Source organism: Plasmodium coatneyi, chromosome 9 (assembly GCF_001680005.1).
Source record: "Plasmodium coatneyi strain Hackeri chromosome 9, complete sequence".
Classification (NCBI taxonomy): Eukaryota; Apicomplexa; class Aconoidasida; order Haemosporida; family Plasmodiidae; genus Plasmodium; species Plasmodium coatneyi.
Window position 1 is genome coordinate 1908514 of NC_033564.1, and position 22698 is coordinate 1931211.

Here is a 22698-nt window from a genome sequence, read left to right on the forward strand (position 1 = left end):
ATGTTCCAAGAGGCTGTCAGAGCGATATGCCCCCATTAGCGCACCATTTGTGAGGGGATGATCTGATCTGCTTGGTCATTTCCCGATAGGTGAGACAAAGAGAGCGCTTAAGAGTGAACCGCCACACAGGGAATTACCATACGGTGCACCTTCCCCCCCGTCCTCCACATTAGTAACAATCACTTTGGTGTCCCAAAAGGGGAACACTTTATGGGGAGAAAAATTTGCAACGTTGCAGAGACCGTTTCAACAGTTCATCCCCAAGTGTGGAAAAGAATAAATGCGTCGAACAGAACGATGGCGGATTACAACGGAGATGTCATAGACATGGAGGGAAACGACCTGCTAATAAGTCACGTGGAAAGTAAAGACAAAGGTGGAAAGTACAACGTCCGTTTGTTTAAATTAAAGTCGAAAAATGATAAGTCAAGGGAGTATGAAATAAACGACTCCATGTCGTCGGAGGCATTCTTGAAAGGATACCTACACAATAGCTCCGATTTGGTAATGCTCTCAGATGACACTTTTTCTCTCTACGATAGTGAAAAAAAAAAAAAAAACACATTAACAAATTTGAATGACTGCGAACCAAGCGACTTTGTATACTTTAAAAAAAACATCATTTTTATACAAAAGAATAAGTGTTCCCTATTTCAAGCGAGGACAAATGGCAAATGTAGCACTATGCTAAATTTGAAGGAGCCTCCTGTGAAGGTGAATTTTTGCTCCCATATGAAAAACATCATATATCTGAGTACCAAGAGTAGAGTGTACTTTTTGAAGCTGCTTCATTTGAAGGACAAAACGTTGAAGCTTAGGAATACTAATATGAGTCTCCCTACCAAATATCGACAGGAGGAACATGTATACCATTCGCACAGGAATGAAAATCCGCAGGGCAAGAATGAATACAAAGAAGTCATACACGTCTGTAGTTACTCATGTAAGGATGTCACTGTATACAAATTTGTAAAGGGACAAGTGAAGAATAAGAAGAAGTGCTTTACCAAGCTCGATATAAGGATGCTAAATGATGAGTCCATAAAGGGGGTCTTCTTTTTCAAAGTCAAACATTCGTCAAGGGGTTGCAACAATGGGGAGGAATCCGCACGTGAGGGGGGACACCTTAGTACCTCCAACGCAAGTGGTGATGAAAATGTGAATCATGTAAGTCATGCCAACGAGGGAGAAAACTCCCACGATGTTGCAGATTCTAAAGAAGTATCTGAACGGGAAGACCAAAATGGAGAGGTAGAAGTAGCCCATGAAGGACAAACAAGCAGCACATCCCCTACGAAGGAAGATGTTATAAAACTGTACCTACTCATATATAGTAATAGTGGCAAAGTTCTGATTTACCTCATCGATTACTTGAACTTGCCCCATTTTAAGTTCGGTCTAGCACACGTCAGCAAGTGCCCGCTAGCACAGATGGAGCTGCCATTCAAAGTAGCGCAAATATACGACGCATCTGATAATCTCCTTAAAAGAGTAATGAAGCAAAAAAATATCCTAAAAAAGAAAAAAGAAAATTCCCCCAATTTTTCAAAATATCTACACCATATGGATAACAAATACGCCTACATAAATAGTAACTTTTTCATGGATACAATTTTTATAAGTGAAAAATCTGCTGTTATTTATACTATACAAATACGGCATGATTTTTTAACCATCCCAGAAGAGGGTGAAGAAGTTGTGCTCCTAAAGGTCATGAACGCGAATGAGAAAATTGTAGCCATTAAAGATGTGGAGGATAGTGAAGTGAAAAAAAATTTGGTTCACAAAATTTTGAACGAATCTAAATTTTCCTGCTACTCCGATAGCGACTCCTACATTGACAGTGACATCACGTGGAATGACGACAGTGACAAAACGGACAGTTGTGATGAGGACAAATCGGATTACAGCGAATGTGACGTAACTGCCGATCAGGGACATGTGAATAACAGCACAGGTGATGATACGGTGAAACAGGATTTGCCTCTCCCAGGGGGTAAAATCCAATTAGTACAAATGGCCTGCAATGAGCCGAGTAAAAACGCTGCAAAAAGTTGTGCCCACAATGATCAGGACATCGATGTGCAGGACGATGTGCATGACGATGTGCGTGACGACGCATCCGCCCCCGAAGAAGAACCGTCCAATGCAAGCAGCCACGAAACGGATCACCTCAAACAGGGCGAAAAAGGCGCCGCAAGGGAAACCCACCAAGGGATCGACGAATTTGAGGTCACCACGAATGTGTCAAGAAATGATGGAAGTGTGTCCAACTCGACGAGGGAAAAGAACGGGACGCACGCGTCGTGCAGTTCGACGCCTTCCTTGGGGGGCAGCGACACTGTGCTAGGCAGGGTGGATGAGGAGGAACAAACAGACGAATTGGGAGAAGCCAACTTAACGGACCAAAAGGGCGAGGAAAGGAAAAAAAGAAAATTAAAAAAGGAGGAAAGTGCACCAGGCGTGGACATTCCAGAGGGAAATTTTTTACAACGCGAAAATGTGAAGAAGTCTAAAGTAGGAGACAGTTCATTAGACGAATTGACATGCGAAGTAACGGGCCAAGTGGCAGATGACGTGCCGAGACGGAACAAAATGAACATCACGGAGGACTGCTTTAACGATATGGAAAGTCCCTCCGAAGGGGAAACAAAAAACAACAACAGCGAAAATGTAGTAACCCCGAGTGATAAATTTTTAGCCCTGTCATCCATGATAAAGCTAAATATATCCCTAGGAAGATACCATATTGTTAGTATGCTGGTTAAAGTAAAAGACAAGAAATTGATAAAAGATACAGTTTCCAATTTGGGAAAAAAATATTCCATAAAATTGTTAGAGGTTCTTTTGAATTCTCTTGCCAGGAGTAGATTTTTTCTAGGCACTTTTTTTTTCTGGATTAAAGCCATATGTAAAGAACATAAAGAAACGCTGAAGGGCAAGAAGTATCGGAAATTGGTGACCAAAATATCTCTCCTCGCGGAAAATAATTTGAAAAATGAAGGTATAATAAAACATGTTATAAACAAAATTGATTTTACAATCGATCATATTAGAAAAAACCTAATTTCCGACAATGATCAAATTTTAAATTATCAAGATGGAACCATCATGAAGTGAAAATAATACTGCAGGGGGGGAATGTTTTGCCGCACTGCAAGAAAAAAAAAAAAAAAAAAAACACATCTTGTTAGGAATGGTGTCTCATCCTGCAGAACGACCCATTTAGCATTAGACGCACGCGCGGAGGGCGTACTTTATGCGTACCGCCATACGTGTGTATGAGCGTGCGCTGCTGTTGTAAAGGAAAAGGCAAAACGTTGAATTTTTTTTTTTTTTTTTCCTTGAGTACAAATTATGGGAGACCAATGTGTGTACATATTTACATGCATCTTTCCCAACGTATATGCATTTGTCTTCGTATGCAAAACAGCACCCCGTGAACCGCTTACACGTGGGTGAAAAAGGTGGTAACCCTAACGGAAAACCGCCCCAACTGCATACTTTTTTTTACCACTTGAACGTGTATTCGCTTGATCATTGTCTGTTTGCATGAAATTGCCAATCGGAAAAAAAAACGAATACCACTCCATATGGGTAATTGCGGAATCATACTTTGTGCGCAGTTAAAAGTAGAAAACAAAATCATGTTTGGTTTTATATATCAAAATTTTATGTAAATTTGTTTTAAGTGCGCATCTTCATTTTACTTAAGTGTTTATTTGTTTCCCGTTTTTTATTGACCACTTTTTTTTAATCGTTGTTTATTCGTTGCCCATTCGGCGTTGTTCATTCGTTGCATATGCGTTACCTATTCGCAGCCTATTCGTTACCTATTTATTTATTACCTAATTAACTTTTTTTTTTTTTTTCTTAAAAATGTTTACCGCCCGAAAAGGAAGTTTTAAAAAATGACACCCTTAGCGTAACAAAGGGGAAGGAGCCATCGATCAACACAGCAGCTGCTGTGACCTTTTGAAAATCCATCGGCGTCGCGTCCCTACAGTTGTATATGAACGTGTGCGTGTGCATATACGTGCATACATAAGTGTCTATTCACGCCCATTACCTTTTCGGATTTCCTCCTTCATTCTCGTTGCCCTCCGCAATCCCCATTTAATGGACGAATGAAAGAACAACCTGTCGACTCATTAATGGACGAAAACATGGATGAAGTTTTTGTGTCCTACAACGATATGAGTACGTCTACACATCCACACATCAACACGCTTGTGCAAGGGAGCGTTCATTTTCCTCTTTTCCCCCATTCTTCTTGCGCAAAAATAACACGGTTGCCTTCCTTGTCCTATTCTTTAGTACAAGACAATGATTATGCGACGAGCGTGGAATCATACAAAGATGTGTACGAATTTCTGGAGAATTCTGCTGAATCCGATTTCCACTATTCAAATGAAAGTCAAAATTCGAGCCTTGGCAACTCGTGTTCCACGGATGAAAAAAACATCCCCCTATTCTCCTACGTAAGTAATGATTTCAAGTTGAAAAGGGGGAAAAAGTATAAAAAATGCTACACAGTTAGCTACATAAATAATATGAACAGGTCAGTAAAAAAAAAAAAAAAAAAAAAAAAAACAGCCAAAAAAACAGCCAAAAAACAGTCAAAAAATGCTATACCAAATTAACCACCAACCCTTCTTAATTCACCCCCCCTTTGTACCTCCGAAAGTGCTGAGAACTTCCCGCTTAAGGCATATGGACGAGTGCCCCCCAACAGAGATAAAACAAAGTGAGTTCTCCTTAAATTTCCTCGGCAAATTCCCCTACACAATTAGACATTTTGTGTGTGCAGGGAACTGCTCTCTTGTATATAACAAAGGATGGATCCCGCGCGAAATTCTGCTTACGTGCAAAAGGTTAAGTCACTTCCAAATAAAAAACCGTACATATGTAACACTATGTATCCACCCCTCGTGTCAGCAGAGTAACCAGTTTTCAGTGGAAACCCTTAGGAAAAAATGTTCCCGAAATTGATAAGATAAACTTATCCTATAAGAAAGCTTGGGATATAGGAAAAGAAGGTATAAACAGGAGTGTAAAAAATGAATGCTTGTTTGTTTAAGCAAAATAGAGACATTACGCCCTGTGTACTAGATTAAAATGTCTTGTATGCACCATTTAAATAATTTTGCACCGTGAGAGGACAGGCACAAAATTTCCCCCTTTTTCATGTTAAACAGGTTGCAATGGGTTACTCATTAAAAATATGTTCGAAAGTTATAAACAGAAAAAGCTGAATTACATGGTGTTAGATGGCACAAATATAGGTACAACACTTACGTAATCATAAAAAGTGATAGCATTTCTTTTGAATAAGTATACCATATGCATGTACAGAATACACATGTGTCCGTCTTTTTTTTGTTCACCCATTTGGCTACATTTAGTGAACCCATTTTTCGATCGATAGTATAACTATCTATTCAATGGGTATGATGCTCAAACTCCATTCGCTGATTCACCTCTGTAGACAATTTTTTGACGGTGTACTCTCACACGTACCAGGCCGCTATAAAGGGCGTGACCCCCAATGTGCTACGAACATTCAGGTAAATACCGCATGCCAAAGGGGCGTCCTCCTAAAAGTGGAGGAGTGTGTTCATACCCATAGGTATCCCTCCGCAGGGAAGAATGGATGTACGCGCTCGTTCAGTATTTCAGAAGAGGTGGAACCTACACGCAATCCCCCCCTTTTCTTTACATGAACATGCAGCTTCTACGATCTGGAGAATGCCTACTTTATGTACGACGTTAAAAGCATCCACATTTTCAGAAAAGTGAAGGATAAGGATAAAGGAAAAGGTGTGGTATTAAAAGGCCTAAACGATAACTTCTTTAACGCTATATTGGTGTGTATGTACGAAATAGTAGTTTATTTAAATTTCGTCAATTATAATTATGATTCGACGAATAAACCGGGTAAAAAGAAGAAAAAAAAAAAGGTGGACGAGAGAAACGAGAAAACTTACTACGTTAAATCAGCGAGGAACGAACACAATGTGTATTCCAGTAACATAAAGGACGTCATATCCCATAACAAAAATAAGAAAAAAATAAATGGTACCGCGGGGAATGCCGCTTTTATCCGTGAAGAAATGGGAAAGGTGGAACGCAGTAGGAATTTCCCCAGAGGAGGGAAAAACATGGACGTTGATAGAGAGAACCCAAACCAGATCACCCTTTGGTCGTCCAATAATCAAGAAGAGTTCGGTTATGAGTATATTAAAGACATAATAAAAAAAGAAGAGAAGGAATTGTACGAGACGGACAAAATGTACCACAACAGTAATGATGAGTATTCGTCCCACACGTCTGAGAGCGTAGAGCAGTAAATATGTAAATGGAGCAGAACGGCCGAGGGAGAACTTTAGCAGCGTTAGCCGTGTCTGAGGTATCAGCTTGTCGAGCGATCATCCAATGGGAGTCTCCATCTGGGGGAACCACATATCCAACTACGCGCAAACACATACAGGGACGATGCGTGGTGCATAAACATCAACTATGTATAAGTAGAAAAATTGGGATGTGTAGCATCCGGGGATAGGACAAATAACGGGGCGAGCACGGAAGGAACACTGACCTACCCCCGCAGCGTTGGCATCCTTTGCCCTATCGTTGCACCCCTTTATTGTGTACGTCCACCAAAAAATAAGTCCTAATTAATTATTTTTCACATTTTGGGTATCGTATTACTATAAAAATTAAGTTGCGGCACAGAGCCGTACACTCATGCGTGCGCAGGGGTATATATAATACATACATATATAAGTACATACGTACGCAAATATATATGAACATACTTGTATGTACTATGCTAGCGCTGTCTGCATATACGCTTGCACACACGAAAATGTTGCCAGTGGCTAGAAAAAAAAAATTAAAAAAAAAAAAATTACAAGCGAAAAAAATTCACGCAACATGAACGATTTAAAAAAAAAACAGGAGAAAAGGGGAGAAGAAAGAAGAGCAGTTTCACATCTTATGTGCAGAAAAAATGCAACAACTTCAACAAAAATTGATAAGGTATATAATATATGCGCGGAAGGCGCAGGAAGGAGAGGAGCATAAAATAAATATATTTCACACATTCATGGGGAAGCGCGTGACACAAATGGATGGATGGTCTAGGATGTGCACCTTAGACCATTCCCATTTTGGATGTACGCACATGTGCAGGCATACATACGAACAAATATGTATGCAGCGGGGTGAGGGAAGTCGTTATACATTTATACACTTATATGTATATGCATACAATACATACTTGTGCATATGAAGTGGTTATACAATTTTTAAGCATACTCATCTAATTAGACTGAATTTAAAAAAAAAAAAAAAAAGGGGGGCAATGTTGAAACTACAAATAAATAAACGAAAAAAGTGAAAGGTGTGGAATAGGTAGGGCGGGAAAGGAAAGTGAAGCATGAGGCAAAACGTAATAGTGTAATTACGTAGTAACGTAAAAATTGTGAAACTATAGGTCACGAAATAAACGTGATTGGGAAGGCACAAACCCTATGGGGTAAACCATCCGTGTGCAAGCATTAACAACTGCGTTTGAAATGCTTAAGTCTGGGAAACACGGAGGGGCGAAGGGAATAGGGCTGTGTTTATACGCCGTGGGGCTATAATTAAATAGGGACAAATTTGTGTCGCTTTAAAATATTATTTCACAAAAGAAGGGGGGGATTATTTAAAACAAGAAGGAAAGGGTATAGCATTCCGAAATGTTAAAATCAAAAGGGGGAAAAAATTGTTTATCATTTTTATTCTATTTATTCAAACAAGGTATTTTGAATTTAAAAGGTGAATTCATCAGGTGTGTATATTTTCTGCTATCGCCTTTTTAACTTCATGATGTAGCTGTTGTATTGATCCTGTGATGGGAAAAAAAAAGGGCGTGGATAAATGTTCGCATGTAGGCAGGCGTACAGGTATATGCGTACACATGTCACCTCTAAATGGAGCGACGCAGTTGGGGAAGGAAATTACCTCTAGCGTTTTCAACTTCATACAGCTTTCGGGAATTTCGTGGTAATTTATTTTTTTTTCTGAAAAGAATAAAAAAAAAAAAAGAGGGTCACCAAACTGTTTTATCACTGGGGAAAGATACACAAAAACGTGTATACTACGAATATGCCGATGTATATTCGCATTTGAAAAGCGCACTAAACCACCCATGAAAATATTTTTCACTATATGTGGAATAACGAAAACAGGGAGGCGCATATAAAAATCGCTTACGGTATTGGTTTTTTTCTCGGTAGTAATCATTTTTTATTTTCTTCGTTAACATGTGACATTCGTGCTCGTAATATTTGTACTCAACTTCGTACTCGATCTGCGATAAGGGCGATGGGGAGGAGGCACAATGTAGGCATGGTGTAACTAATGAAATGACCACGCGTGAACGCTGCACAGTGAGGAAAACTTACTTGAAAGCGCGGATGGCTATTCTTCGGGTAATTATAATTAAACGTCTTCTTTGTGTAAAACCGTACTTTGTTCAACGAGGTATAATTTAGCGTATCAAAGTAGCTCGTTTTATTGAGCGAGTAGACAGCCTAAATGGGGAAAAATAAAAAAAAAAAAAAATCACCATAAAACGATGGTAAAATGTTAAAATTAGCTGACCTGTTCATAATTTTTTTTTTTTTTCACTTTCTCTTTGGCTGTTTTTTCATAGGGCAGACAACATAGGAGAGCGGCAAAGAATGGGTGAAATGGGCATTTACCTTGGGCTGCTCGAAATGACTGGATAAGAAAAAAATAACAAACATGATAAAGAATATAGCGATTTGAATGAAGGAATGTGTCCGTTGGTTATTGGCACTATTGTTACTATTTGTATAGGCCCTGCTGTTGTTCATATTGGTCCTGAACGTCCTGCTATTACATGTGGCAAAATTGATGCCAAAAAAATTACGAAAAATATCTTCAGGCGTAAACAAATCATCGTTATAATAATAATGCGTGGTTCTATAGGTTGGGTGATGGTGTGAATGATCCGTTTCTGAATTGTTGTCATATTCGTGTCTTTTTTCTTTATTTATTAAATGTTGAAAGGCTATCGAAACTTTTTTGAAAGCTTCTTCCGTTCCTTTTTCTTTGTTCTTATCCGGGTGATATAACTTTGCCAGTTTTTTATATGCAGCTCTAATCGTTTCATCATTGCTGTTTTTTGGAATACCCAAAATTTCGTAATAATTGTTGGTTCTCAATATTCTTTCTATGCCGTCATCCTTTGCCCGAGGATGCCGTTCATGCAGATTGTTATGATTAGGTCGATACGTTGTACTGTTGTAATTATCACTGTTGTCGTTGTTGTTTCCGTTGTCGTGGCTTGCGTTGCCCTGTGATGCGGCGTTTTCCCTCTTCCTTAATTCCTCTTCACATATTTTCACTTGCTCACTAATGTCAATATCGGGGAACATGCGCTTGGATTTGAGGAAGAGGTTCTTCGCATGGCTGTAATTCCCTGCCTTGAGGTATCGGTTCGCCAGGTTGAAACATTCGTACGCGTCTTCTTTGTTCCCTATCATTTTGTTAGACGCGAGAGGGTGGAGGGTCTACGGATAGTCTCCTTCTAGTTAATGGCCTGCCGCTTAATCAATATGCTGACTAACCAACTCACCGATTAGACAACCTATTAGCTGCTTCTCTTTCGGCTAGTTCCACGCCCTTTTCCTCCGTATACAGCCCTCTCCACAATTGCGTTATACTAGACGTTGCACTTTTTGTCACGCGTTCGGGAAATTTCACCCCTACGAATGGACCTGTATGGACATACCCCTGTGAATGTGTATATGCAGATGTCCCTCTCTCCACTTTTACCATCCGACCGATCATAATTTAACGAAATAAAGTGATGCGTATATGAGAAGTGACATTAGCATGTGTGCAATATGTCAACAGGATCTTGTGTGTGCGTATGGGGGGCAAGAGCAAAGTGAGGCGTTCATGCGTTCGTATACATGAGAAGGTATAACTGTGCTAATTTGGGTAAGCGGTACAAAATGGGAAAAACAATTCCCAAGTTTTTTTTTTCTTCCTTTTGGGGATAAACCCAACTTTGTAAATTCCCTTTTGGGGAAAATGCTCTGTTCACCTGGTGGGTCACAAATTGGTTGTCTCTTCCTCTGGACAACCGTATAAGCATGTGTGCATGTGCATATGTACGTATATACGCATATACGTATAGACGTGCTCCCTTGTGCGCATATTATAAAGTTCCCTAGGGTGATGTCTTTATGTTGCTACGCATTATGTGCCTCGGAACGCAGCTATTCTGTGCATGTACGTAAATGTATATATATATATATTTTCTTTTTCCCTGTTGCTATTCTGGTATATACTTGTGTGGTATACATTTGTGGGTGATGATAAAAAAAAAGGGGGGGGAAACATTCCTCCTTTACCAATTCAAGAACATATGAGGATTAATATACAGATAACTTGTGAGAATATTAAAATATACGAGCTGGAAAATACTTCCTTTGTTTTGTATCGTATTGAAGGGCTTCTTCACCTACGTTTCCCCTCTTTATTTGTCGGTCCCTCAAAAATATAAGTACGTATTTTTCATCATATATGTTCCAGTTATGTGTATCTTCTGGATGGGTTAACAAAAAGCAGCGCAGCAAAATTCGCTACTTCTTCCGTTTGAAGGATTTCTGTTCCTTTGATATAAGTGCTCGCATTAAATGAGGAAGAATAAAAAATAAAGGAATATCCGCATGACACGTAAAAATGGGAAAAAATACCCACGCTAACAAAATGAATAAATGTACAGTAGCATGGCAGCACAATCGCGTAAACAAATGCATGAATTTGTATACAGGAACATAACCCAATATATGCGGATGTAATTCTCGCATACGTCACGTTTGTGACTTCTCTACGCAGAGATAAGCTTACCAACGAATCAGAAAAATGAAATATTTTTCAAAGAACGAAAAAAAAAAAAAAAAAATGCCCTTTCAGCTTAAAAAAAAAATTCAGCTGGCTCTTTTACTTTTGATAAATAACTTTTCCCTCACGGGAAAATGTAGTAGTGCTTCTTCTTCGCTAATATAACCATTTATTCATCCTTTCTTCCTACATTTTTCTGTTTGTTTCTTTTTTTTTACTCTTAACCGTTCCATCATTTCATTGTTTTAAATTCGGTATTAACTTATCACTTAGCTGTTTTGGAATAAAAAAAAAAAAATGTTAAGCGGCAAATACTCTGTTGAGTTTCATTTATTTTTTTTGAGGAAGCAAAAATGGAGTATTAAAAAAATGAACGCGCAAAATTTTCACCTTTGAAGGGAAAGTAAAAAAAAACGCAAATGTACGTTTGCCTATGCGTATACAAAATAAACTAGGTACATTTTGGGGAAGTATATTCTGTGGGGAACACCATGTTCGATGCTCCAGCGGAATGGACGAATGGTTGTGTAACCGAATGGCCTAGCGAACAGCAGTGCAAAGGCGCTAAACAGAGAAAAGGGTGCAGGACAAATGCATACATGATAAACGTTGAATAAAGGGAAGAGGCCATATAATATGTTGTGTATATACGCAATGTCGTTGTACCCCTGGACGTACGTCCTGATGTGGGAGTCTGGCGCGAGTTTCAGTTGGTGGAGTTGTTACTCAGTCTGTCATGTGGCCCCCTCGATCTGTGTAGCTATTGTGTGTATATTTGTGGACAAGGAAAATACCTAGCACATAACAAGAAATGCTTCACATTTATGTGCCACCTTTTTGTCAAAACAGGGTAGAACAGGCGCACTCTTGTGTGTGTATGTGTGTTATGTTATTATATATTTGTACACACCTTTTCCTATTTGGCTACTGTCGTTCCCCCCTTTCGTGGAAAGTTTCGATTTGCGCAGGTGAAAATTGAAATGGGAAAGGCATGGACAATGGAAGAAAAAAAAAGGAGTTTATTTTGCTCCCCATTGAGGGTCCATCCATTTGGCAAAAATAATTCGTGAAAAAAAAAAACTTTTTGTGAAACTTTTTTGTGTTAAAAAATTTAGCCATTTTATAAAAATGAACAAACCTTTTCAGGAACATTTTGAAGGCAGTATAAAATTGTATGTCGCAAAATATTTTGCGCAAACCTAAATTTGTAATGGGAAGTACTTTGGGCTATCCATTTTTTCTTACAATTTTGTAGGCAAATGATTGCTCAAAAATGGCTTTGTGATGTGTAAACACCATTTCATTTGTATGTTTTCCCCAACGGAGAGTTATACACTTAAATTTTTTTTTTTTTTAAGAGTAAATGAGAAGTACACTAAATTTTTAACAACCATTTTGCATGTTATGTTTTTTCAAGTCGGCTTTTTTACGTAGGGTCCCATTCGTGAGAGTGACCTTTTTTTTTTTCTTTTTCCAAAGGAACCATGCAATACCCTTCATAGATTAGTCGCATTGAGGGTGTAGGGAAAAACATTTTTGCACAACTGGATCTACAGCAGTTGCAATGACGGAGATCGTGGATGGGAAAAAACTCCCTACATGGTCCCAAATGCTCCCTTAATTTATGGTGAAAAATTTGCGTTCCTTTTTAGTAAAATTTGTGTAACATCTGCTTAACTTATGGGTAAATTTTGCCCTGCCTTCTCCTCAACTTTTTCCGTTTTTTTCCAAATTTCCAAAAAATGACACCCAAAATGTTACACATAAATCCCCCATTGGAGTGGAAAATTTGCCCCATCGCAAAGCAACATATTTTCCCTTCCTTTTTGAAGAAGTTCGAAGGTTCGCAACTTAGCGAGGTGAAAAAAGCTGGAAACTTTTTAAATTTGCGCAATTTGTAGATAAGTCCTTTTTTTTTTTTTTTTTTTTTTTTTAATATTTTTGCCCTTTTTTCGAGAATTTTATGCGAATTTTGCAAAAGTTACAACTTCTAGGCACTCACACAGTTCTGCAACAACTTTGTGACTGTTTTCCGCTATATTCCAATTCTCCTTAAGCACTTGAATTTTCATGCGAAAAAGCATGGCTCGCTATAGAGCCACGAGGCAACAGTTGTGTGATTTGTTCTCCGGAAAAATTAAAAAGTTCCCCATTTTGATTGCGAAAAAGGAGAGACTTGCACATTATATACTTATAAATGTGTATTAAAAAAAAAAAAATCCTTGTAAGGAGAATAATGCCAAAGAGTGAAAAAGAAAAAAATTAAAAAGCTCATTTGTAATCATTGATAAGAACTTTTTTCAAATTTGACCATTTTTTCCCTTATGCCAACTATTTTCGATCTCCCTGAATGGTTTACTTTAAGCACAAAAAAAAAAAAAAAAAAAAAAAAATATTTATATATACATGTACACATGCCATTATGTACATTGGAAGAAATGTAGAACACGTGGGGGACATTGAAAAAAGTGTTATAACTCACGTCTGAATCATTCTGAGGAGTCGTTTTTTTTTTTTCCCGTTTTTCCCTTTTTACGCTTTTGATTTTTTTTTTCCCCATGAGTACCACAGCATCTCAAGTTCCTTTTCACGAATTTTTACCTGCTTAAAAATGCTTTACAACAAAAGGATTCGAAACTATATAGGCCACAAATTTTGACAAAAAAAAAAAAAAGAATTAAATGTTACAGAAGAGAAAGCATGTGTCATATGTGTTTTCTTTGAATAAATTGAATTGTTTGTATTAAAGCGCTTTTTTTTTTTTTTTTTTTTTACACATTTGTTTTGCGAATGAAAATGCTCAACTAGCAATAGAGACTATTTTACACACACCGGAGAAACACACTTTCTCGCGGAAAATTGTAAGAGCGTGTAATGCTAAAGTGAGTGTGCCGTCGGGCAAATGTGTAAATAAGCACATGTGGAAATGTGCTTAAGTGCGAATGTATATCTACAAGTGTGGATACCCTTCTATATCATAGCTTCATGCACGCGGGCAGTTAAGGTCATAGTGGAAAATAAAATTTTAAAGGGCTACGACCCTGCCAGTCCGCTCTGTACAAGTGCATTTGCACGCTCCCTTTTTTTTGTTTGTTTCACTTTTTTACGTCTTCACTTTCTAAGTTTTTCTCCATTCGCCCTTATCATATTCTCCCGTTTTTTCCACGCTCGTGCGGCTTCAGCGATTTGTGCCGTACCACCGTTCGCAACTTTTCCCCACTGCATATTTTTTCTCAAGTGGCTAGTCTGAGCAACGGCCACACTGTATTTTTCCAACCAACATGTGGGTACACCTTTGTGTTAACATTTCCCTTGATCGCTACTAATGTGCATTCCCTTAGTAGTTGTAAAGATCTTCGTCTGCATACATGATGAGCTTCCGCTGAGTGGTGATGTTTCGTCCAATTACAGCTAGCTCCACCCTCCGTCTTGTGCGCACACCGAAGCGTGCATAAATATATACGTACATGAATATGTGCATACGAGTTTATTTCATCTACCACGCTTGAGCTGTTATAACATCGGTTAATGTTAATTTTGTTCTAAATGAAAGAAAAGACCCTTCAAAATATAATTAAACTTTTATTTCCCTGTTCCTTCCTCTATATGGTCATTTTTTTTTTTTTTTTTTGTGTACTTTTGTTTTTCCTAAAGTGTTCATAAAATGCTGAGCTTACTTTATGTGCTGCCGCTCATCTTGATGGATATTTTTTTTCAGAATGACTGGCATAGGAAAAAGATTTTAAGCGAGTTGGGGAATTATAACGTCAAATTGGTAAGAAGAAGAAGTCGCGTTTTATCGGACAACACAACAGGTCGAATAAACTTTTTGGATGGAATTAAAGAAGGGTACAAACCGCTGTTTGACGTGTACGAATTGTCAGCCAAGTTTGAAAAATTAAGAAATGCCAAAGGGAAAGAAGAAGAAAAAAGAGGACGACAAAAAAAAAAAAAAAAAAAAAAAAAAAAAAGACCATATAGAGGAGGGGAAGGACAAAAAGACGCCCCACGTAGTAAATCTAATCCAGTTGTTCGCTACACAACCCGATGGAAGTGAACAAATTCAAGGAGGAAACTCCAATGAAATGCCAATTAGTGAAGCAAGCAATGGAATATCAACAAGCATAAACAAACATGCCGATGCTTCAGAACACATGTTAAATGATGGAAAGTCAGATGAAAAAGGAAGTGCACAAATGGGTATGCAGAAAGAAGCAGATATATTTAGCAACTTAGTTAACGAAGGAAATATAGAAGACTTTGGTAGGTTAGGGGAAGACGAACAGGGGGAGACAGAACAAAATCTACTGAAGGGAAATTCTCCCGAGGGGGATAATGAGGAAGAAGCGAGTGCCGCGGGTCAGGGGGAAAATTCCTATGAGGAGAAGAAGGAGGAGGAAGGTAAGCAGGGCGAATTGGATGACGATGAAGTGGACGACGAGGTGGATGAGAAAACGGAGCAGATGAGTGAATACGAACTACAAGAAGGAGAAAACGACGCACAACAAGACATTATAGTACAAGAATTTAACCACTACAAAATCGTCACAAACTCGAATGATATCCTTAACGACATTAGTGTTGACGCGTCAGACATTTCGAAGCTGAGCATTGAAAGCATAAACATACCTTACAGCGAACAGAACAAAACTTCCTTCACGCATCAGAGGCATATAGTCCTAAAGAACAAGGGAAATAAAAAATATAGAGTTGTTCTTATGACGAAGAATCCAAAGTTTATCGAATTGGAGGATGAAACGAATGAAAAAGATGCGAATAGTACATTCATTGAGAAGGAGAGGATGGAAAAGGAAAAGACATCCAACAATCAGGGTGAAGAAGATAAGGACCGAACGAATTTGTACGGAGGAATGGGAACACTCGATTTTAGTAAGGCTTATCGAGGCAACAGGAAGGGAAAGGGTGAACAGATGGCAAAACCCAATATGGAGATGCACACCAATGAGGGGGGTGGCATACGGGGAACGATAAACAGACTGTTCAGCTTTTTATCCTTCAAGGGGAATCCAAATGAATCTGCCAATGGGACAGATGAATCGAAGGACACTGACGGAAAGGATGGGGAAAAAGATGAAAATGCTAACGGAGAAGAGGACCACCGTGACAATAATCGTGATAGTAATCGTGAGAGTGCCCCCCACGATGACCGTACGCACGACTTGGGCGAAATTTTAAGTGTCGATAAGCTGGTGGACCAGTACCTCCTAAATCTGAAAAACGACACCCCCGACAAGCAGGAGCTAATATTCGTCCTGAGAGGAGACTTGGATTTGCAATCAGCATACATGAAAATGGTTATCCAAAGAAGCAACACCAAATTTGAGCAGGAGATAAAGAAAAACTTTCAACAAGTCGATAGAATAGTTTATGACGTCTCATCGCCGATCAACTTTCTGTGTTTTTTTGTTCCAACGGTTTTTGACATGAGCAACTTTCACTTGTTGAAGGAGGCCCTGATGGTGTTGCGTAGGGAGCTGGAGAGGTACATGGAAAACTGGAGCTTCTCCAACACGTATGTAACGTTGGACGCACCGCAAGTGGGAGGCGGGGTTGGCGTATCTTCGGCGGAGGGGGGAAATGATGGTCAGAACAATGCACACAAAGACAGTCATGCCAACAACCACACAAGCAACAACACAGGCAACCACCACCAGAACAACACAGGGAACAACGCGGATAAGCACGCGGATGGCCACCCATCCAAGAAGGGGGGGAAATTCATCAAGAAGAAAAAAAACCTCTACAATGGTAGGTACTCCTTTCTACGCAAACTGTGGAGCTTAGACTCAATCATTGGATTCGCTACAAGAAAGAACAAATCAAGCATGGATATAGAAAATGAAATTCTAAACTTCCTACCGAAGGAATTGAGAGAGTATTCTACGTGGAATCTTTCCGTGATCCGAGTATTTAATGCGTGGTTTCTAGCAGGGTATGGGAACAAAAATGTGAAGGTGTGTATAATAGACTCTGGGATCGATAAGAATCACATCGACCTAATGAAAAATGTTTACATTCCGGAATATTCGGATGAGTACAAAATGACAGAAGATTTTTACGACTTTATGGTGAAGAACCCAACAGACTCATCTGGACATGGGACACATGTCACAGGAATTGTCGGTGGAGTCGCCAATGGTTTAGGCATGGTCGGTGTGGCCCCCAATGTTACTTTAATATCGTTAAGGTTTATAGACGGAGTGAAATATGGAGGAAGTTTCCACGCCATTAAAGCCATTAACGTTTGCATTTTAAATAAAGCCCCTATTATAAATGCCAGTTGGGGATCTAGTAAATACGACGCCAATATTTACCTTGCTGTGCAAAGGTTGAAATACACCTTCAACGGGAAGGGTACCGTATTGGTTACTGCCGCCGGGAATGAGAACAAGAACAATGATGAGCATCCCTTGTACCCCTCCAGTTTTAAGTTGCCCCACGTGTACAGGTAGGCCAACAGGGTGGGCCAAATGTTGAGCTGGTATTCGCACGATATCGTATGACTTCCCATTTATTCGCAAGTATTTATGTTATTTCACACGTCGTACCGTTTATTTTCCGCGTGACAACCCGATGGACATTCTTCCACGCCTTTTTCCCCCCCTGCAGCGTCGCCTCCATGAGCAAGAACTTTGCAATTTCTCCCTTCTCAAACTACGGAGTGAACAGCGTGCACATTATGGCACCCGGTCACCACATATACTCCACCACGCCAAACAATTCGTACAAAATAAACACGGGCACGTCCATGGCGGCCCCTCATGTGTGTGGAGTGAATGCCTTAATATACTCAGTGTGTTACAACCAAGGGTTCATCCCTTCCGCAGAAGAAGTCTTAGATATATTGACACGGACGTCTATTAAGGTTATCTCACGAAGGAGGAGAACAATCACTGACAGTCTTGTAAATGCAGAAGCAGCTGTGCTTACAACATTGTTAGGAGGGTTGTGGATGCAGATGGATTGCCATTTTGTGAAGTTCAATTTAGAAGGAGGAAAAAAAAAACACATCCCTGTTGTGTTTTCAGCATATAAAAAAGGAATATACGAAACAGACATAGTTATAGCAGTCATATCTACGGAAGAAAATTCCAATGTGTATGGGGAAATTTTAATACCCATCCGAATAGTGACTGATCCGAAGGTGGAAAACTTTAAGGAGAGCCCACGAACTGGAAAAAAAATGATTCTCGATGAGAATGAAGCAAGTCATGATGAAGTGCTCTCCTACATTTGTGAAAATGCACTATATAATTTGTACGAGATGGACAGTAATTTCCTTGTCATCTCTTTAGTGCTATTCTTTGTGGCGTTCATTCTGATCGTCGTGGGAACGGTGGTGCTTATCAAGAGAAAGCGCCACAGCAAATACTGCGATGATGAAGACCATTACCACAATATCTTGAGGTGTAGTGTCCTCGAGCAACACCATATTTTAAACAATATCAAAAACAAGGAACACGATGCAGCCAAACGTTCGCATGTAGAAAGAATAAGAAACAGCGTCCGATTCAGTCTTGTGATGGGGAAACAAAATGCTTGTATGTTCAAGGAGAGGGCATCCCAAAGGATAAATTTCTAAAACTACGGCGATTCGGTAAAAAGGCTCCTTCTGGAATTTGTGTACAACAAATTTACCAGTCACAAGGTGGAGCAAAAGTGAGCCTGTGGGATGCACAAAGGGAAGGTCCAAACGATTGAGGAGACATGCGAACACCACATAAGGGGCAGCGCGTCTCCGCACCGGTCCTGCTGACAAAGGTGAACAAGTTAGGGTGAAGAAACTTTGGAGTTCATATTTTTTGGCGCAAATTTGTTCACACAAATGTTTTTCCCCTTTGATGCATGTTCCCAAGGGAACTGCAAAAACGTGGAGAAGAGACCATTACACGCACCTTTTTGGCAGAAAAGAACCCACAACAACCATTTGTTGTAATTTTTTTTTCTTTTCTTTGGACAATGTGCCCCCACACACATACTAATTTGTTAAGCGGCACATACAATTCATTTTTTTCACTCCACAATGCAAGCGTCCACAAGCTTACCGTTTTTTTTTTTTTTTTTAATATTCCGACTTTCTTTATGATTTTTTAGGATCCTTAATTTGTTATACATATACATACATGTGCTCATATATTTCTTCCCCCACCGTTTATTCTCTTTTTTCAAAAATTTTGTGCGCCTTTTTCACGTTACAATTACCACTGATTCAGCTCACTCGTGGGTGAATTGTGCATTTACGACGTACAGCCCGTAATAGCTTTTAATAAAGTGGGTACCGGGTACCGTACGTACCTTTTCCCCCTTTTACATAAGTGAACAGAAGGGGGAATGAATTAGCGCGCCGCATACGTACCACGCTGCACAGGTATGTATACATATACTACTACATCATCATAACCATTCACACGCGGTGCTTGTGCGTGCAGAACCAACTCTATTCAACCGCCCTAACCCTATAGTAAGGGCTGCGGAAACATTTAGCAGCCAAGTCAGTTCTAGTAACTAACCCTGCGAATAACAACGGGCGGCAGCGCTGTCATATGGCACTAAGCAGCATTTGCCGAATAAACACAACAAATACATATATGTATATATTACTACCAAACATGGCAGAAAATTATCCTCTCTTAAAGGAATAGTCATAATATGTATGCGATGTACACCCTTAAGCAGTGCGCTTTATAATATAATTTTGGTAGGATGGTAAAATTGGCCAAATTACAATCTATGAGGGTCAAAATAACGAAACGTTTATTACGCGCTAAATTATCACGCGACGTGGCCTCTTTTAAAGGAAGAATGATGTGGTATAATATAGCCAAATAAATGTATTCCATCAGAAAAGCTCCTCAAATTAAAGTTCCCACCGTTAACGGGGAAAATAACGCAATAAAACTTTATTATTAACAGTCAAATGATATAGGAACCCGTTTTCATTTATAAGCAACGCAAACTTTGCTGCGCAATGCCGAAAAATGCAGCAATATAAAAAAAAACTCCTCCTTTAATTTGTTCACATATTTAAGGGAAAAAAAAAAAAAAAAAAAAAATTAGGAAATTAGTAGCTAGCCAGCTAGCTAAAATTGCAATTAATTTGATCGCGTGAAAAAGGTTGATTGGTTATACTTGTAAAGGGTGCACTGTACAAACCTATTTGTGCTAGGGTAGGACAACGCGCGAAAGGTTACATGAAGCAAGCTTCAAATTATCCTTTCCCCCATCAAAAATTACTGTGAAAATTGATAAGGTCTCGATTGAGACCATATCAGCTATCACGCTGATAAGAACAGGTACTACAAATTGATCTTAGCCAAGAGGCCGAGAAGGTTAAACTTCAACATGCTTGAAAATTCACTGGGTATTTCTTTCCCTACCAAAAGTGTACCTATTCGTCGCATAATACGTTTCGACCCACGTGGGTTCATTTAGGGCGTTCGGAAAAAATGTAGCGCACCATGGGAGTGCGCATACGATAATGCAAGCTGCGTGGCTTTTATAGGTAAAACTTCTTGCGCACGTATGCACTACGGTTCCTAAACGTGTAATCGTTTTCCCATTTTTAAGCAAACATATGGCTAGTTCATATCTATATGTTCGAGGGACACACCTCTTCACTCTGTAAATATGTTATCAGTAAAATCGCGCGGCAACAGCTTGGCAAATCGCCAATTTGGGAAAATGCCTCCCGGTTTAAGTTGCGTATATTTGTAGTCCCATTTGGTATGCACGTTTAAGGAGTTTTTTTTTTTTTTTTTTTCCCGATAGTTCATTTTTTCCACAGTATTATAAAAAAGGCAATTAACCCTAGTAACTGCAGAATGCGTCATGCAAAAACTGGGGGAATGGGAAAATTAGAAAATATAAATTATGAATTGTAAGGAACATTTTAAAATGGGCAAAAAAGGGGACGCTCAGCGAAGTATCCCTGTAAGGTGTTAGTGTAACGCAGCTACAACAACGCAACACCGCAACTTTGCAGTGTGTTTGCGAAATCGTGATACACTAAGCATTCCACGACAGTGGAATGGTATAACACCTTTGGTAATGCAACACAGTAGTGTAACCCCTTTTTTGCACCCGTAAGAAGTATCACTTTCCCCTTTGTCGAGAGAGGCGCTGCGGAATTTACCCTCCAAAAAGAAAAAAAAAACGGCACGATCAAAATGGAAGCACACCCCTAAGAAGTGAGCGCAACAGATAGGTAGTGTGTACCCCAAGGTCATAACGAATATTCCGCAAGTGCATGTTATTACGGTATGAAAAGTCATGCAAGTAAGGAATGATGGCTGTAGGGAAGATGCTCCGAAGAATAATCATAAAAAATGGAAACGTGACCAACGCGGTGTGGGTTCCTAACCGATTTATAAACATGACCCCAACGCGGAATGAAGAAAACGTAACACAAAAAAGGAACAAACGGGATTACATATTGTCACTCGATGAAGCATTATATTTGTCCAAAGAAATGGGGATCAAGACAACGACGGAGGTACAAAAAATTATAATGAGGTCCCCCCCTTTTTCGCCAGACATGAGTCCATTTCTCATTGATAATTTTTTGTGTAGTGCTAATAGGGACAGCCACTCGGATGAAATAGCTCAAATTGATCGAAAGTTGAAAGCGCTAGAGGAAGGGGAAAACAACCCTGAGGAGAGTGAAAAAGAAGAAGAAAAAGAAGATGCTCTGCAAAACAACAAAATGAGTGATGTTGCGCAAAATCGTGAGGAAGATATTATTAACAAAATTCTTATTGATAAATTTAATAGAAAAAGGGGAAAGACTTTTACCCATAATGATATGGAATGGTTGGAAGAGTCAGAAGGAATTGGGACGAACAAAAGATCGTCTGCTTATGTTTATATAAGAAGAGGCAGTGGTATTGTTAAGGTAAATGAGGAGGAAGATCTATACATTAGGTGGCCTTATTTTTATAATCGAATGGATGTTCTGGAACCCTTTTATGTGACTAATACTTCCTGCGTTTTTGATGTGTTTATAAAATTGAAAGGCGGTGGAATCAGTGGGCAGTCCAAAGCAGCTAGGTTGGCCATAGGAAGAGCTCTACTCAACGCATGTCCTCTCATTTATGATGACCTTAAACAGCACCATATTCTGTATGAAGATATGAGGCAGAAATTTCCAAAAATGCCAGGAAGGAAAAAATCAAGGGCTATGAAGCAGTGGTCCAAGAGGTGACTCTCCCCAAGCGGCGTCACCCAACATACGTTGCTATGTTGTGTCATCTGCTTCCCTTTTTCACGCTACTAATAAATTCCGAACTTTGTTATGTAATCGGTGCATCGGTCAAGGAATGGAACGGCCACCATTTGTCCTCTGCAAAGACGAATTAGCCGTTATGAAGACACTTCCTTTGGATATACATGACCACCCGTTTTACGCGTCGGTCAGGGGAATGCGCCCTCCGAAATGTAAACTGTGAAATATTCCTTATAAATCTTCTCCGATTATACAAAAGGTTAAGTAAATCCGTGCCTCCTTGTAGGCATACCCGCAGGTACAAGTGATGTGTCGCATTTTCTATCACTCCATATGGAGCAAGTGCCATTCTGTGAGTGCACCGGCCTGGATGCCTTTTATACCCCCTGCGGAATTATCCCTTTGGACGAGCGTAAATGACTAATTAGTTTGTTTTTTTTAAAAAATTGGCCCCAAATGGGGGACCCCCAGGAGCGAGTGGGACGAGAAGCACATAGAGGGGTGATCCCCAAAAAGGGTGATTGTCC

The 22698-nt window shown here is 39.5% G+C and overlaps 6 protein-coding genes across 6 annotated transcripts; 5 read left to right on the top strand and 1 right to left on the bottom strand.

Annotated features, from left to right (window-relative positions):
• Nucleotides 1-297: 297 nt before the first annotated feature.
• Nucleotides 298-3120, top strand: PCOAH_00027050 (Uncharacterized protein; the record flags this gene model as incomplete). Its single annotated transcript, XM_020059510.1, has 1 exon — nt 298-3120. The coding sequence occupies one exon, from the start codon at nt 298-300 to the stop codon at nt 3118-3120; it is 2823 nt and encodes a 940-aa protein (XP_019914726.1).
• Nucleotides 3121-4127: 1007 nt separating this feature from the next.
• Nucleotides 4128-6350, top strand: PCOAH_00027060 (Uncharacterized protein; the record flags this gene model as incomplete). Its single annotated transcript, XM_020059511.1, has 7 exons — nt 4128-4200; nt 4318-4561; nt 4688-4747; nt 4939-5039; nt 5199-5285; nt 5489-5567; nt 5732-6350. 7 exons carry the CDS (start codon nt 4128-4130, stop codon nt 6348-6350), a joined length of 1263 nt encoding a protein of 420 aa, XP_019915130.1.
• Nucleotides 6351-7853: 1503 nt separating this feature from the next.
• On the bottom strand, nt 7854-9560 carry PCOAH_00027070 (DnaJ protein; the record flags this gene model as incomplete). Its single annotated transcript, XM_020059512.1, has 5 exons — nt 7854-7895; nt 8011-8069; nt 8263-8359; nt 8454-8582; nt 8754-9560. 5 exons carry the CDS (start codon nt 9558-9560, stop codon nt 7854-7856), a joined length of 1134 nt encoding a protein of 377 aa, XP_019914993.1.
• Nucleotides 9561-14593: 5033 nt separating this feature from the next.
• Nucleotides 14594-14831, top strand: PCOAH_00027080 (Subtilisin-like protease 2; the record flags this gene model as incomplete). Its single annotated transcript, XM_020059513.1, is given in 2 exon segments — nt 14594-14799; nt 14819-14831. The coding sequence occupies 2 exon segments, from the start codon at nt 14594-14596 to the stop codon at nt 14829-14831; spliced, it is 219 nt and encodes a 72-aa protein (XP_019915063.1).
• A 3-nt stretch (nt 14832-14834) lies between these two features.
• PCOAH_00027090 (Subtilisin-like protease 2) lies at nt 14835-18532 on the top strand (the record flags this gene model as incomplete). Its single annotated transcript, XM_020059514.1, has 2 exons — nt 14835-17398; nt 17560-18532. The coding sequence occupies 2 exons, from the start codon at nt 14835-14837 to the stop codon at nt 18530-18532; spliced, it is 3537 nt and encodes a 1178-aa protein (XP_019914930.1).
• A 2700-nt stretch (nt 18533-21232) lies between these two features.
• PCOAH_00027100 (Uncharacterized protein) lies at nt 21233-22150 on the top strand (the record flags this gene model as incomplete). The annotated part of the gene is made up of 1 exon (XM_020059515.1): nt 21233-22150. One exon carries the CDS (start codon nt 21233-21235, stop codon nt 22148-22150), a length of 918 nt encoding a protein of 305 aa, XP_019915069.1.
• Nucleotides 22151-22698: the final 548 nt, after the last annotated feature.